Source organism: Centroberyx gerrardi, chromosome 22 (assembly GCF_048128805.1).
Source record: "Centroberyx gerrardi isolate f3 chromosome 22, fCenGer3.hap1.cur.20231027, whole genome shotgun sequence".
Taxonomy (NCBI): Eukaryota; Metazoa; Chordata; class Actinopteri; order Beryciformes; family Berycidae; genus Centroberyx; species Centroberyx gerrardi.
Window position 1 is genome coordinate 420984 of NC_136018.1, and position 17500 is coordinate 438483.

Genomic DNA, 17500 nt, shown 5'->3' on the forward strand with positions numbered 1-17500 from the left:
CTCAAGTCTAAATGTAGATTTCCAAGTCAAGTCCATGTCATTAATGTCAAGTCTCAAGTCTAAATGTAGAACAGCAAGTCAAGTCAGAACAAATCAAGAGTCCAGTATCAATTTAATATCTTAAAGAAAACTAAATATCTAGGACTTTTCAATGCAATATGGTTTTAATAGGATAAAAACTTGGTAAGAGCATCATGAGTTTGATTTCTATAATCAGTTTCAACTTCAATAAATTCAATCATTCCATACAAATTCAGAAAACAGAATTTAAATTCAGTCGTCCGCTGGAACAAATCTCATCACTTTCAATCTAAGTCATTTACACAAACACAAGATCTCAAGTCAAGACTTTAGAAACCTTTTCAAGTCATCAAAGTACAAGTCAGAGTCAAGTCCCAAGTCACCAGAACCCAAGTCAAGTCAAGTCTCAAGTCTTCTCTTCATGCATCAAGTCAAGTCTCAAGTAATTAAAACTGAGACTCGAGTCCCCACCTCTGGAGCAAAATAATGAGATTTACATATTCATGACCGTGAGGCTTTATGTTGTTATGTTGCAGTTTTTCTTCTGGCTGGTTAGTTTTATTGTGAAAATTCCAACCGGAAGTGCTGTTTGTTATTTATTGCTGACTTGACGCTGTCCCCACCGGACCGGACAGCACTTCACACATACGAATCCACCGGACCGTCCGGTCAAACTAACGCAGGAGGATTTGCTGCGGACATTACGGTAAAACAACGGAACCCGGAAGTGAGTTCAGACAGAAGGAGCGGAGTTTGGATGAGATGAAGATCTGCTGACATGACAGAAACCGGCGCGCAGGTTAGAAGATGGAAAGCTTTTTGAAATATTACTTTTGATCATCCGTTTATCTCACACTTCAGCTGCCAGAAAGTAGATTTTACGTAGTGTGTGTGTGTGTGTGTGTGTTCCTGGTTCCAGGTGGTTTAGGACTGCTGCTGACTGTTCAGTATGGAACTACAAAACAAACCGTTCACAGACCAAAGTTTGTCAAATGGTTCAATCGTAAAAATATGATGTGAAACCCCAAAGTCAGCTGCTTGAGTCTATAAACAGTTTTGACTTTACGACAGTGGGAAACTATTTACGCCTTCAGGTCTCGCTTCTCATCTCAGTTTAGTACAGAATCTGTTTTTTACGTTCAGGGACTTTTGTCCGTTCTCCCGATTGTACCGGAAGTAATTCATGTAAATGTGATCGCTGACTTTGCACTTTCAAAATAAAAGTCTGGTTTAACCGCGGCACTTTCCTAACAGCAGCAGCAGGCGGCAGCAGAACACAACTTTATCCTGCTCGCTCTGATTATTGTTATTAATAATAATAAAAATACAAAGTTAAAGGCACACTCATTCATTTATTATTTTAATAATGATGATATAAGTATTGTCACACATTATCAACCACTATCATCTATTTATTTATAGCGCTTTTCAAAACACAGTTACAAAGTGCTTTACAGTCAAAATAAAAGAAAGTCCAAAGACAAAGAGAAAAAGTAAAATAACAACAAGCCAAAAAAAAAACATTAAACAGTATAAGAACAACAAAAAGGAGTAAGCAAGGATCCTGATCAGACTTAACAACAGGAGAAGAAACTATAAACAAAACATAATCTCACAGTTCAGACGGGGTCAGAAGTCTAATAATTATCCAGGAATTAGTCCGCTGGTCCAGTCTATATACTGTATATCACAGACAGTAACTACAGACAGTAACTAACTACAGACAGTATCAGTGGACAGACAGTAACTAACTACAGACAGTAACTAACTACAGACAGTAACTACAGACAGTAACTAACTACAGACAGTAACTAACTACAGACAGTAACTAACTACAGACAGTAACTACAGACAGTAACTAACTACAGACAGTAACTAACTACAGACAGTAACTAACTACAGACAGTAACTAACTACAGACAGTAACTACAGACAGTAACTAACTACAGACAGTAACTACAGACAGTCTGTTGCCTGTGTGCAGCTGCTGGCCCGGCTGGAGGCGCGGCGCGGCCTGAGGGACATCGAGCCTCGTCTGTTTCCTGGAGACGGAGGACCGGAGCGAGGTGACGGACTCCGCCCACTTCCTGTTTCTATCCTCCGCTGCCGGGCTGGTGACCTTTAACCTCTGCACCTCTGCGCTTTAATGTGTGTGTCGCTGTCTGTCTGTCGCCTGTTGGTAGCGATCCGACCTTTTACATTCGGGTTCCTCCTTCCCGGACAGCGGCTTGTTTGAAGTAAATGTGAGCAGCTGAGGCAGAGCGTCAGCAGGCGGCGCCGAACCCAAGAAGAAGAAGAAGAAGAAGAAGAAGAAGAGCGGTGCTGAAACTTTTACATGCGCAAAAACAAAAACAAAACATGCGCACGAGTTCCCGCTCTGTTCCCTGGAAACAGAGAAGTGGTTCTCTGGGTGTAGAGAACGTGTCACGAGTCAGCGCGTCACGAGTCAGCGCGTTTCGACCTGCGGCTCAGCTGAACCTGATCATTATTTTGTGCGCGCAAATTCTGAATTCGTTGGAAGGAAAAAAACAAATTGAGGGAAAGAAATGCGGCCTGTTGTGCGCGTGAGTTTTATTATACAGACGAGGATTAGGGCCGCGGGAAAAGTCTGAGTTTAATCTCTGAATCCTGACTCTTCAGTTTTAGCTTCAGTTCCTCTGCTGTCATCTCTTGGCGGTCATCGCCTCATTTGCATAACGGTGTCACATGATGTATCTAGTGCTAGTAACCATTACAGTTCTGTTGTTGTCTTTGTTGGACTGGTTTGTCAATAAGTCACAAAAATAAAGTTGCCACAGGAAGTTGTGATGCACCGGTTTCTCCATATGGGGGTGGGGGGGGGGGGGGGGGTCACAAGCCAAAAAGCTTGAGAACCTCTGCTCCAGTCGTTCCTCTTTTTCTTCTTCTTCTTCTTCCTCTTCTTCTTCTCCTGTGAACGATCAGGAAGCCAAACAGCATCGATGTTCCTGTCTATTTCTAGTCTATTTACAGCAAAACTTATTTTGATTGGTAACTAACTCATCACAAGTATTTCTATTTTATGTAAACTGTTGCACATTTTCTCTCTCTCTGTCTCTCTCTCTCTCTGTCTCTGTCTCTCTTTCTGTCTCTCCCTTTCTCTCTCTCTCTCTCTCTTTCTGTCTCTCCCTTTCTGTCTCTCTCCCCCCTTCCCTGTCTCTCTCTCTGTCTCTCTCTCTCTCCCTTTCTCTCTCTCTCTTTCTGTCTCTCTCTCCCTTCCTGTCTCTCTCCCCCCTTCCCTGTCTCTCTCTCTGTCTCTCTCTCTCTCCCCCCTTCCCTGTCTCTCTCTCTCCCTTTCTCTCTCTCTCTCTCTCTTTCTGTCTCTCTTTCCCTTCCTGTCTCTCTCCCCCCCTTCCCTGTCTCTCTCTCTCCCTTTCTCTCTCTCTCTCTCTCTTTCTGTCTCTCTTTCCCTTCCTGTCTCTCTCCCCCCTTCCCTGTCTCTCTCTCTGTCTCTCTCTCTCTCCCTTTCTGTCTCTCTCTCTCTCTCTGTCTCTCTGTCTCTCTCCCTTTCTGTCTTTCTCTCTCTCCCTTTCTGTCTCGCTCTCTCTCCCTTTCTGTCTCTCTCTCCCTCCCTCCCTGTCTCTCTCTCTGTCTCTCTCTCTCTCTCTCTGTCTCTCTCTCTGTCTCTCTCTCTTCCTCTCTCTCTCTCTCTCTCTCCCTCCCGCCCTCCCTGTCTCTCTCTCTCTCTCTCCCTCCCTCCCTCCCTCTCTCTCTCTCTACCAGGTGAGGTGGTTGAGCTGTATGGTTTGGAGGGAACAGGTGAATAACTGATGATTCTGCTCATAATGTCAGTTCAGGGCACGTTTCCCTATTCTAGAACCAAGCCGCTGAAGTAAGAGTGTGTGTGTGTGTGTGTGTGTGTGTGTGTGTGTGTGTGTGTGTGTGTGTGTGTGTGTGTGTGTGTGTGTGTGTGTGTGTGTGTGTGTGCTGCAGGGAAGACGGAGCTGCTGTACCACCTGCTGTGTCGCTGCGTGCTGCCGGTGGCGGCGGGCGGTCTGGAGGTGGACGTTGTGTTCGTGGACACCGACTTCAGTCTGGACGTCCCGAGACTGGTCAGCATCCTGGAACACCGGCTGAGCGCAGGTAAACACACAGGACAGTGAGGAGGTGAAGGGTCAAAGGTCACAGCAGCCTGACAGACCTTCTTGTCTTTAGCATGCACACCCAGAAAACATCATCTGTGGTTTGGTCGCCTGAAACCCGTCTCTCTCTCTCTCTCTCTCTCTCTCTCTCTCTCTCTCTCTCTCTCTCTCTCTCTCTCTCTCTCTCTCTCGCTCTCTCTCTCTCTCTCTCTAGCTCTCTCTACTGGCTCGTCATTGGCCGGTTCGGAGGAGGCGGAGCTTCGTTCCTGTCTGTCCCGCCTCCTGGTCGTTCACTGCTCCTCCTCCTCCCAGCTGCTCCTCACCCTCCACTTCCTGGAAACCTCCTTCTCCTCGCGGCCCGGCCTATCGCTGCTCCTCATCGACAGCATCTCCGCCTTCTATTGGCCAGACCGCTGCGAGGGCGGGGCCAGCGTGGCCAAACAGGAGGAGAAGCTCAGCAAGTGTTCAGAGCTGCTGGGCCGACTGCTGAGGTAGCTGTCAATCAACCAGCCAGGAAACCAGCCAGTAAACCAGTCAGTCAATCAGCTAGTCAGTCAACCAGTCAGTCAGTAAACCAGCCAGTAAACCAGTCAATAAACCAGTCAGTAAACCAGCCAGTAAACCAGTCAGTAAACCAGTCAGTAAACCAGTCAGTAAACCAGCCAGTAAACCAGTCAGTAAACCAGCCAGTAAACCAGTCAGTCAGTAAACCAATTAATAAACCAGTCAGCCAACCAGTCAATCAACCAGCCAGTAAACCAGTCAATAAACCAGTCAGTAAACCAGTCAATAAACCAGTCAGTCAGTAAACCAATTAATAAACCAGTCAGCCAACCAGTCAATCAACCAGCCAGTAAACCAGTCAATAAACCAGTCAGTAAACCAGTCAATAAACCAGTCAGTCAGTAAACCAATTAATAAACCAGGCAGCCAACCAGTCAATCAACCAGCCAGTAAACCACTCAGTCAATCAGCTAGTCAGTCAACCAGTCAGTCAGTAAACCAGTAAATAAACCAGTCATTAAACTAATTAGTCAATCAAACAGTAAACGAGTTAGTTAGAAACCAGTCAATCAAACAGTTAATCAGCCAGTAAGTTTGTTAGTAGACCAGACAGTCAGTTAATTCACTAATCAGCCAGTCAATAATTAATCAGGTAAATGAAGCCTCGTGTCTGATTCCTCCTGCAGAGATTACAGAATCACCGTGTTCGCCACCTGCCACGCCATCAGGAGGAGCTACAGGAGCTCCGCCCCCAGCCCCGGCCCCTCCTCATGCCCCGCCCCCTCCTCCTCCTCCTCCTCCTCCTCAGAGTGCGACCGGCCGTACCTCTGTCGCCCGTGGCAACGCCTGGTGAGCCACAGGCTGCTGTGCTCCAGGGGGGCGGCTGGAAACAACATGGCCGCCGCAGAGCAGAGGAGACGGCAGGTCTTCACCGTCCGCTGCACCTCTTCCTCCTCCTCCTCCTCCTCCTCCTCCTCCTCCTCCAAGACGAAGGCTCACAGGAGCAGCTCCTTCTATGTGACAGATGGAGGAGTGGTGTTTATCTGAAAAGTCACACTCTTCCTCCTTTTCCAAAATGGAGACGTAACGTTTTTTAACTTGGTTGTACTTGTTGGTTGAATGTGATGTTGGTCTTGTTTCATGTCCAACTCCCTGGTTACAGTTGGGATGTTTCTGTTGATCTATATTTAAAAAGTATATATATTTTTTATTAAAACATTAATGCACTTGCCAGAAGAGCTCAATAAAAGAGTTTGTCCCGACCCAAGAGATGCCATTTTATTTCTGTTTGTATTCTAGTTTTATCCTGCAGCTTGAAAAGCCGGAGCTCTAGTTGTTGCTCAGGGTGGCGGATCACTCTCTTGCTACACTACATGAGCAAAGGTGTGCAGACACTCCTTCTAATTAGTGGATTCAGGTATTTCAGCAACACCCATTGTTAACAGATTTATAAAATCAAGCTAACAGCCAAGTAATCTCCATAGACAAACACCGGCAGCAGAACGGACCCGAAGAGCTCAGAGACTCTCAGCGAGGCTCCGTCACACGAAGCCTCCTGTCAACAAGTCAGTCTGTCAGATTTCCGTCCTGCTGGAGCTGGCTCAGCTGCACCGGCTGCGTTTCTGTTCCGTCCATTTGGGTCGCAAGAGTCGGATCAGATACGCAGCCGCTAACTTCACTGCAACCTGCTGCAGCAGGTCGGTGGATCTGCTGCCGGAGCCGGACCGGAGCCGCAACTCTGGAGATACGCAAGACTTCTATTTTTGACGGACTACGCATCCGTCTGTTCCGTATTTTAGCCATATAAATGTATATAAATGCCAAGATTTTGCTTATTGTTGTTATTTATCACCATGTCAGATAACAAAATAGAGGATACATGAACCAATGTCGCTTAAATAAATGTTGGAGATGAGCTTATCTATGGAGCCGCTGAGAAGCTTCTATTAGGAAACCTACGCCTACACTCTCAAAGAAAAGTGACATAAGTACTCCTCTGTGGTGCATTAATGTTCCTCACAGTACAACTTGAGTTGTTTATAGAACAATAAGCAAAACTAGATAACTGTGTTCACTTACCCAGAGGTAAAATCCTAGATACCAGACCGGACAGAACGATAACAGAGCCGCTGCAGCAGTTTAAACTGCCGAGCTGCAACTGGACAACAAGTTCAGATACACAAACAGAACGCATGCTGTGTAGTTCTGGGGAGATCTGGTTCTGTCCCTCGGCCATGGGATCTCCTCATGACTCCTGTCACTGCTATGCTGATGACACAGCTCTACCTCTCCTCCCCCTCAGAAACAAACTGATGGAGCGTCTCCTCAGAGCTCTGATGTCTGTTCTCCACCTCAAGCTCCATGTTGACTGACGGAGCTCCTGTTTCTCCCTGGGAAAGAGGACAGCCTGTCCTCACACAGACCTCCATCACCATGACAACTCCACTGTGTCTCCTCTCTGACTGAAGAACCTCTGACTGATCCTCCATCACCATGACAACTCCACTGTGTCTCCTCTCTGACTGAAGACCCTCTGACTGATCCTCCATCACCATGACAACTCCACTGTGTCTCCTCTCTGACTGAAGAACCTCTGACTGATCCTCCATCACCATGACAACTCCACTGTGTCTCCTCTCTGACTGAAGAACCTCTGACTGATCCTGGACCAGCAGCTTCCTGCTCTGACGACCCGCTCCTGCAGGTTTTCCCTCTGCAACATCAGAATTTGCCCGTTCTGGCCGGGCGACCCTCTGCCATCAGACCTTTACAGCCAATCAGAACGCTGCAGCCGTCTGCCGTTCAACCAACCAAAACTCTCTAATGTCACTTCTCTCTTCCGGTCTCTTCACTGGCTTCTTCCATCTCTGCTGCATCAGATTTGAGACCCTGGTCTCTCCTACAGGACAGAACATCGACCCGCCCCTCCCTATCTACGTTCTCTGGTCAGGTTCCGAACCCCGCCTTGTTCGCTCCGCTCTTCCCCCCTCGCAGGTCGCCTCGCCCCTCCGTCGCTACATGGGTTCAGAAGTCGCTCTTCCCAGTCGACTCTTCTCATCCCCTCATCCCCCCTTGTGTCAGAACGGCAGAATCATTGCCCATCTTTCCCCGGAGACTGAAGACTCGTCTCTTCAGGTTACACCTGGACCCCACTTGAATTAACCTATCATGAAATGATCTTCTTCCCCTTCTACACTAAATAAAAAAAAAAATTAAAAAAAACTCAGATTCTACAAATGCGCTGAAGAGCGTAGAGCGAACAAATCGTCTGTCCAACGCTCGCTACCGAGTTCAAACTGCCTCTGAAGCAACATCAGCACAGGAACTGTTCAGCTGCAGCTTCAGAAAACGGGTTTCTGTGGCCAAACACATGACTAAGATCAAGATTATAATGCAGTGCTTAGTGAACTGGATCCTTATTTCCTATATGTCTCTCTCTCTCTGTTTTCATCTCTAGCTCCACCCTCCTTACCTGTATTATAATCTTTTTTTCTATCCTACTTATTTATGTGAGGCTGAGGTGAGCGGGTTGAGGGTTCAGTGCCTTGCTCTTAGTGTGATTCCAAGAGTCGACCGGAGCGCTGCTCGCCCCCATCGGACTCTGCAGCAACTAATCACACTTCACCATCTGGCGGTCTGACGGATGAATCTGGGTTTGGCGGATGCCAGCAGATGCAGAGTGCCAACTGTAAAGTTTGGTGGAGGAGGAATAATGTTCTGCCTGTTTTTCACGGTTCGGCTCCTTAGTTCCAGTGAAGGGAAATCTGAACGCTACAGCAGACAGTCACGTTCTAGATGATTGTGTGTTTCCACACAGTTTGGTGAAGAACCTTCCTGTTCCAGCACAATGGTTTGTTAGATCAGTGTGAAGAACCTGAGCGGCTGTACAGAACCTGACCTCTGACCTCTGACCTCTAACCTTAACCCCATCAATAGCTTTGGGATGAAGTGGAAGCGGACTGCAAGCCGGACTTGATCGCCTGACATCACAGCCTCACTGAGGCTCTGCTGGCTGCATGGAAGCAAATCCAGCAGCGATGATCCAACAGAAGAGTTGGAAGATTTCAGAAGAGTGGAGGCTGTTACAGCAGCAAAGGGACCAACTCCATATTAATGAACAGGATTGAAGAATGAGATGTTTGACCAGCAGGTTCCACATACTTTTGGCCATCTAGTGTACATTGGCTCTATGGCTACCATCATGGCTCACTATCTTGCTACATTGGCTCTATGGCTACCATCATAGCTCACTATCTTGCTGCATTGGCTCCAGGACAACAGCAGCTAGCATTATGGATCACTATCTTGCTATGTTCTGTGGTTGTTTATGCGCTGGCTCCAGCAAAGCCACATGCTGCTGTGCACATTTGGGGTGGGGAGCGAGAGCCAATCAGGTTACTTCTCTTTATCTACTGATAGTATGTGTATGTAATATCAACTCCTGTCCACCGCTCACCATTCATGTACCAAAACTGTTCTGACACTCAGTTAGCTGGATGTTGAATAAATATTCCATCAGAAACAGTGTTCAGCTCCAACGACGGGCTTAACCAACATGTGTAGCTTGTATGCTAAAGTGTTAGCATGGAGCTATATCACTCAACATAGTGTATGCTGTGGTGATAGGGTTAGGGCAGAATTACTGACGGATAGATTTCTGTCCATTGGGCTTATATATATATATATATATATATATATATATGGGGTTATAGAACGTCAACGCGTTTGCTGCTATTTAAAAAAATAAATAAAAGTAGGAATGCCTCTGATTTGTTAAACAGTGACGGATTCGTCCGTCCAGAAAAAGTTCAACTGGGTCGAACTTTCTCTCCGTCAGGTCAAAACGGACGGAAATCTGACGGAGACGGACGCGTCATCAGCGTTGCCCGGACAACGGACAGCTGTCATTGAAAATGAATTGAAATTCATTCATTCAAACCTTTATTTAAACTCGATGAACCATTGAGGTTGACCTCATTTACAATGATGTCGAGTTACAGACAAGATAAAAGTTAAAAATAAATAGGACAAGACATAGATGAGAATAAAGAAAATCAATTAAAACAGTTACACATTGCGGCAGGGAGGTTTGTGATCATGGTTTTAAATTGTCCATAGGTTAGTAGAGTATTGATTTTTAGTGTGTGTTGAAGATCATTCCAAGAATTAGGGGCACTAAAATAAAAGGCTGACTTACCAAATTTAGACCGTGCCCGGGGTCCTTAAGCATAAACAAGTCATTTGAGCGAGTTTGATAGGGTCCAAAGTTCCAGTCCAGCATCATTGAGATGTAAGGTGGCAGCTTTCCAACAAGGGCTTTATATATAAACAAATACCAATGTTTATTACGCCTCTCTGCCAGAGAAGAACAACCCACTTTATCATACAGGATACAATGGTGAGTCCCATAGCTGTCACCAGTAATACATCTGAGGGCAGAATGATAGACCGTGTCTAGGGGTTTAAAGACGAGATGAAATGAAAAATGCCTTTTTAACCCTTTTAGATCACATCCCCGGTCATACTGTGCACCTATTTAACAATATATGCCAAAAAAAATACCAAAAATCAATTTCATTGTATTCTTATATCAAAATTCAATCATGTTTTCTTCCTGTAAAACAAAATATGCCGTGTGCTTACGTAAGCATGCCCGTAACTAATTTCAAACAATAATATCATGACATCCACCCATCAATCAATCTTCAACTTTTAGCGCACAGAGCTAAGATTCATTAGTTAGCTAGCTAGCAGCAGCACGGTACTTCGGCGTGTCTTCGGGTGTTATGACACGCCCACTTTTCAACGTTCAAATCAAATTCCTCCCAACGTTACGTCCCGCCTGTCTTTCCTGTTTCACTCAGAAATACGTCACGATACGGAAGTTAGATACTCGAAATGCCGTTTCATCTCGACTTTAAGAGTGGAAGGAGCAGCATTTCTGTAAATTACATCCCCATAATCCAACACTGATAGGAAAACTGCCTCAACAATCCTCTTTCTACTAATCATAGGGAAACTGGTTCTGTTTCTGTAAAAGAAGCCAATTTTTTGACACAGTTTGCTGACAAGATTGTCTATATGGTATTTAAAAGTACATTTCTCATCAAGCCAGATGCCAAGATATTTATATTCAGTAACTCCCTCAATGTTAGATCCATTCGCAGCGGATATATGCGTACTATTGTAATGAATATTACTGGCTCTAGTAAACAGCATGAATTTTGTTTTATTTGCATTAAGGCTCAGTTTAAGATTAATAAGAGCATCTTGTAGAGCATTAAAGGAAAGTTGCAGGTTCTCAATGGCTAGTTGTACAGAATCAGCAATACAATATACAATGGTGTCATCAGCATAAAGATGGACTTGACAGCCACTCAATGAAGAGACAATATCATTAATATAAATGGTGAAGAGGATAGGACCCAAAATTGAACCTTGCGGAACACCTTTTGTTACCGGCAAGAACTCAGACCGGACACTTCCTGACTTTACACACTGAAGTCTCTCAAACAAATAGCTCTGAAACCAATCACAAGCCTTTCCATCAAAGCCAATACTGCATAACCTTTGTAAGAGCGAAGGATGATCAACTGCATCAAAAGCTTTTGACAGATCTATAAAAAGGGCAGCACAATGTTTCTTATTGTCTAGAGCGGAAACTATATTATTTGTAACTAATGTAATTGCTGAAATAGTGCTGTGATTAGCTCTAAATCCAGATTGGTGCGGACTTAATACAGAGTGACTTGAAAGAAATGCCTTGAGTTGGTTATTTAACAAAGATTCCAGGATTTTTGCTAGACAAGATAATTTGGAGATTGGTCTGTAATTATCTAGATCATTTCTATCACCTCCTTTATGTAACGGAGTTACATGGGCCGACTTCCAAACACTAGGAAATATGCCTGTTGTGACAGAAAGATTAAATATATGTGTTAATTGCTCTGTGATAAATGGAGCGGACACTCTTAGAAAAAAAGGATCCAATTTATCCTCTCCTGTTGAACTCCTGGTGTCAATGGCTTGCAATGCTTCAAATACATCAGTAGGAGAGAACGGCTGAAAGGTAAACTGAGAGACGTGCTTCATGGTACATACACAATCATTATTAATGTTAATAAGACATGAACAGAGACGGACAGACACATCGGATCAGTGTGGCCGCGGCCTAAAGTGTTAGCATGGAGCTATATCACTCAACATAGTGTATGCTAAAGTGATCTACAGGAGACACGTGGATGATTTTGGTATCTTCTCATTAACACACACACACACACACACACACACGCACACACACACACACACACACACACACGCACACACACACACACACACACACACACACTCCATACCCCCAACAGTCATCTTTTGTCCTTACTGCTGAGTAATCCAGTGTCATGAGGTGAGACAGCAGATAAACATCCTACACAACAGAGTGTGTGTGTGTGTGTGAGTGACATGGCTGCCGTGGGAATCAAACCTGTGACTGTCCAGTTACAGTTAGAAAGTGAGTTTTGAAAGGCAGAAATCTCAGCAGCTGGTCAGGTAATCATTGAGTTATTGGTATTGATCACCAACCCTATCATCCCCAGAGCCTGCTTGTGATATGGTGCAGTATGAATGGTACATTACTTATTTTCACTTTAAAGACAATGTCATATTCTTTCAACTAATTTCTAAAATTTCAGTCTAAAGTTTTTGTTGGTGTGTTTTAGGACAAATCAGCAGACTGATACTGCAGACTGGAAATGCCTCTGCCTCTACGATGGATTTCTCCCTGTATGATTGTTGAACGTCTCTCGGTGCAAAATGGCGGCTTCTAGAAAGAAGCCCTCGCTCTTTGATTCTGAGGGACTGACACCAAAACCTGACATTTACCGCTGATGTTTTACATCCTGAAACATTTTCTCTTATCAAACATATGATTGGCCAGTTATCCACCAAGAAGAAAAACACAACAAACTACTGGAGACAGAAATGAAAAGTGTTTTAGGAGAGAAAGACTATACTTTACTACTTTACTTACTACTACTGCTACTACTACTACTGCTACTACTACATGTTACTACTACTGGCAGTATAGTAGCACTACTACTGCTATTACTACTACTACTACTACTGCTATTACTACTGCTTCTACTGCTTCTGCTACTACTACTACTACTACATGTTACTACTACTGGCAGTATAGTAGCGCTGCTACTACTACTACTACTACTACTACTACTACTACTGCTATTACTACTGCTACTGCTACTACTACTGCTACATGTTACTACTACTGGCAGTATAGTAGCAGTATGCTGCTACTACTACTACTAGCCTACTGCTACTACTCGTGCTACCACTACCACTGCTACTGACAGTTGAGACAGGCAGCAGTCCTGTAGCTCCGCTCCAGTTTGCTGACAGGTTCCACTCCGGAATTTCCGGTATGATGACAGAGGCCGCTTCACCCGAGCAGCTCTCCAACGGATCCCTCCGCGGGGTCAGACACACTTTTTACACAACACAAATTACACCGGTCTAACCCAAACATGGCGACACACACTGTAACACTCACTCCGGGTTGAATGTCATTTTTACTCACATACAAAATACATGCGGAAGAGAGAATCGTTTGTGCTCCCGCACGTTAACTCATGTGTTGTGGGACCTACTTCTCCTACTGTCGCTGACAGGCGGTGCTTCGGTCGCTCCCAAACATGGCCTCCATGACGGAGCGACCGCTTCAACTTTAATTTTTCGCAAATTTTCAGAGCAGAAAATCGCCCTTTTTTCCTTCCATTGTCAACAGGAATGTTTCGTCGGAAAATATTATTATGCCAGACTTATGAAACAGATGTTATCTTTCGGAGAAGTTCGCTGTTGGAGTTAAAAAAATCGGTTTAAGTTGGCTGGAAAGCTGGAGAGGAAAAAGAGAATTGCATCAATTCCGTAAGGGGCTTTTTCCTTTTCTCTCGACACTTCTGCATGTTTAGTTTTCAGTTTTTTGGTAGTTTCCTGTATTAACTCAATGTTAATCCTGATGATTTAATGTCGCATAATGGAAAAGCTCGCTATGTAGCCGGGATGCACTCAATTGTAGTGCGCGCTAAGAGCTAGCCCGCTAGCTAATGCTAATGCTAACACAGAAGTGATCAGTCAACTGGGCGGTCCGGAGGAAGCTAACAGCGCTGTTTGAACACATTTACACTCAGTTTTCACTATTAAAACGACTGATTTATTATAACTGAGTGATATCTGTCGCGTAAGCCATTTAATTTTTGGACATTAAATTGAATTGGAGTATCATTTGACTATTCAGTTGCAGATTCATTATTATCCAAATACTTGTAATATAAAATAACTGTTGTCATAAGTGATATCACTCGCATGGGACTTGGGAGATTGAGCCGCAGCAGAACATCTCGTCATTTCATATCTACATTTTCCTGCTACTTTATTTTGTGGTGTTGGCAGCAGTTCGGGCCACAGTGTGCTGCCTCTCTCTCTCTCTCTCTCTCTCTCTCTCTCTCTCTCTCTCTCTCTCTCTCTCTCTCAGCTGATAACAAACTTGTTCATGTGAAGGACAGAGAGCAGATACACATTAACCAGCATGCTGCTGCTGCTGCAAACCATTTGGTCCTGAGCTGCAGAGAGAGAAGCTGGGATGGAAGCACTCCTCCATCCTCAGCTTCTCTCCTCGTGGAAGATGCTGACAAAAAAAAATCTTCATTGTGAATATGTGACAGAATATTGCAGTTGCGATTTCAAGTTTTTCTCGTTATAAATGTGTTTGAACGTTAAAATTGTTTACAGAAAAGTGATTTTGTTTAAAAAAAACCTAAAAAAAAAAACCAGCAACAACTAGATGCCAGTGTGCAGGTTTACTGAGTTTCCTTGTTCACAAATCCAGTTTGGACCAAACTCTCAGATTTGGAAATTGCAGAACTTCATATTGAGATTTCGATTTTTCTTTTCCCCAATTAATTGTTCCGCTCTAGTGCTCATTACTGTTGAATGAAGTAATGCTGATATTAAACTAGGCTGGCAGATAATTCAGTATTCTGCTTTCTGGTGTTTCAGTGAATCATATGCTGATGATCTGGTGATATGTTGATATATATTTTGATATCATGACACACAGTTCTGCTGTCTGAACTGATGAAAACAAGCTAACTTTATTTAAAAAGTGACAAAATGAGGTATGAAACAATTGAACCACTTAAATGTCAGTTTCGTTTGACATCACACCCTAACATTACCATTCAGTTCAATGGGATGAACATTAATTTGATTATTTGACGTGATTTTATCGGGAAAAATCCGTATGATTATCATGATATTGATTTCCACCATATTGCCTGGTGCAGTATTAAACTATTCCTAGTTTTGCTGCAGACCCCCCTTGGACCTATTCAAGGCCCCCTGCAGGTCCTCAGACCCCAGTTTGGGACCCAGCGGCTGAGGCTGTGCGGTCTTGTCCAGATGAGGCAGGTGTAGCTGAGCGACAGGCAACATGTAGAGGCAACGCAACAGGGCAATGTTGTCGACTTGCTGTGAGCAACTCCGTTCCTTCACTCAGCTTCTGGTTCTGAACGTCTGCTGAGGGAAGCTGTCAATCAAACTGAAGGCCGCGGGCTCGACCCCCTGTGATGTCATCACCACGCTCATGTCTCATTGGATTTACTGTAAATATGAAGTGTTGACTGGGAGAACCGCTCAGCAGGGAGGGAGGGAAGCAACAGAGTAAAAATACTTTATATGTTCAAGTATCTGGACTTTACTGCAGTTTTTCTTTCTCTTCAGACTTTTTACTTTTTCTCACTACATTTTCAAAACAGACTCGTTTCTCTCTCGGGAAATCATCAACTGTTTTTTTTATTTTTATTTTTTTATTTTCTGCATCAGACCGCTTCCATCCAGGAAGCAGCTGATCAAGCGCCAAATGTGATTGGCTGCTTGTTCGGCAGAGCGACACCAAAAAGGAGGGAAAGAGAGAGAGAGAAGCAACAGGAAGAAGAGAGAAGCAACAACAGAGAGAGAAATAACGTTCATGAATTCAGCTGCAGACTCTCCTCTGGGATTCAGAGTTCAGAACATCAGAAAATACTCTTTTAGATGACAACTTTTACTTTTATACTTAAGTAAATTAAAGACCATGTGCTTTTATACTTTGACTTGAGTAAAGGATTTGAAACGGTACTTCAGCTTTTACCAGAGTATAGTTTTCAATGAGTATTTTCACTTTGACCTGAGTAAGGAGTTTGTGTTCTTCCCCCCCTCTGTCTGTTAGTTACATGTAGGACAGGTGGGATGTTTTGGAGGCTGTGATGTCTGCAGGTTGTTAAAGGCCTTGCTGCCTCTGTGTTGACCTGATTCAGAGATCAAAACACACACAGGTTTACAGAGACCGCAACATCCAGAACAGAGGCCACTGTAAGAGAGAAAACCAGTGTCATTTAATTTTTTAGAGCATTTAGACCAGTGATTCTCAACGTTTTTCATATCAAGGACTCTACTTTGGTCCACATTAGAGCCACAGACCTCCATCTGATGAGACTTTGTCTCTCGGACCCAAATCTGAGAATATTTGTATTATTTTTTTGTCAGATGATTTTGTCCAGAACTCCATGACTGTCTGTGTTGCAGGTAGAGAGATAACAGAGAAACTATGATCAGAACAGTCATTCTTCTACATTCTCTAACTGTGTTCACTTCTTGTAAATTAAGTAGTGATGAAGTTTGCTGGGGACCCCCTGGAACCCCCTCAAGGACCCCTGGTGGTCCCCGGACCCCACGTTGAGAACCACTGATTCAGAGTGTAAACCCAGCGCTGTGTTTCACAGTCAGAGGCTCCTGCTGTCTGTTCTGCTGCAGGTTTGAACTCTCAGACTCTGATTGTTTTTAAAAAATACATTAAAAACACTGACAGGAGACAAACTGCTGCATTGATTGACTTTTGAATGATCCCTCCCTGCGTTAAGCCCCGCCCCCACATCCTGTTTCAATAGGAAATGCATCACATTAAGGAAGTAAGTTGCTCTCAAGATGCCGTTTCATTGTGACTTCAGTAGTTTTAGGGTTAAAGGAGAACAGCGGTGTCATTTTAGTTTTTCTCTGCGTTGTGTGTGTGTGTGTGGTCAGTAGACGAATGCAGCCGCACTGATGGATCAGAACAGTGACAGAGTTACTGCTGATAGATGTGTGTGTGTGTGTGTGTGTGTGTGTGTGTGTGTGTGTGTGTGTTGGTTTGTTGTGAGCGTCAACATGGCGGCGAGGCAGAAGAACAGAAGAAGAAACAGACTCTACAGTAGAAACAGTGGAAACCTCCAGTCATCCCAACGCTCCACCAGGTTTCTCTGGTTCTCTTTGTTCCGGTCGGACCGTCGTCTCTGTGTTCGCCGCTCGCTTCTACAGAACAGGAGGAACGATCTGATTGGCTGAACGAATCCGTCCGTCCAGAAAAAGTTCTTCTTTTCTCTTCTCTTCTCTTCTCTTCTCTTCTCTTCTCTTCTCTTCTCTTCTCTTGTCTTCTCTCCTCTCCTCTCCTCTGTAGGGTTCCAAACAACTCAGTGGACTGGCAGTGAACCACCGCTGGTTCCGTGGTTACAGTATGTAGCGGTTACCATAGTTACGGGGAAGCGGCGCTGTAGAACGTAAACACTGAGCCTGCTGCGCTCAACAGTCCAACTGCGACCCTGACAATCCGCTCGGTAAAAAAAAAAAGTAAAAAATCTAAGCCATCGTTTGGGGTCAAAGGTCAATGCTGGTGGTGGTTCTGTGGTTTGGTGAAACCTGGACATCACTGCCTCCTCATTGGCTGTGGGTCTTTCCATGACGCAGGACTGTGTTGTGATTGGTTGGATGAGCTGGCTGTCATCAGCAGG

At 44.4% G+C, this 17500-nt stretch overlaps 2 protein-coding genes across 2 annotated transcripts in view; both read left to right on the top strand.

Annotated features, from left to right (window-relative positions):
* The first annotated feature begins 632 nt into the window (after positions 1–632).
* Positions 633–5881, top strand: xrcc2 (X-ray repair complementing defective repair in Chinese hamster cells 2). Its single transcript, XM_071906954.2, has 6 exons — positions 633–820; positions 2006–2087; positions 3763–3798; positions 3973–4122; positions 4336–4612; positions 5312–5881. The coding sequence occupies exons 1-6, from the start codon at positions 800–802 to the stop codon at positions 5670–5672; spliced, it is 927 nt and encodes a 308-aa protein (XP_071763055.2). The 5' UTR covers positions 633–799; the 3' UTR covers positions 5673–5881.
* A 7447-nt stretch (positions 5882–13328) lies between these two features.
* The window catches only part of LOC139927521 (histone-lysine N-methyltransferase 2C-like), a 107323-nt gene continuing 103151 nt past the window's right edge, over positions 13329–17500 (top strand). Inside the window, exon 1 of the mRNA XM_078291511.1 lies at positions 13329–13565. The gene's annotated coding sequence lies outside the window, so the exon portion shown is untranslated. The remainder of the gene's footprint in view (positions 13566–17500) is intronic.

Excerpts from the sequence above, each read along its gene's own strand:
- xrcc2 (XM_071906954.2), top strand. The coding sequence starts at position 800 with ATGACAGAAACCGGCGCGCAG. Across the intron at positions 821-2,005 it reads TGACAGAAACCGGCGCGCAG|CTGCTGGCCCGGCTGGAGGC; the intron begins GTTAGAAGATGG and ends GCCTGTGTGCAG. Across the intron at positions 4,123-4,335 it reads GGAACACCGGCTGAGCGCAG|CTCTCTCTACTGGCTCGTCA; the intron begins GTAAACACACAG and ends CTCTCTCTCTAG.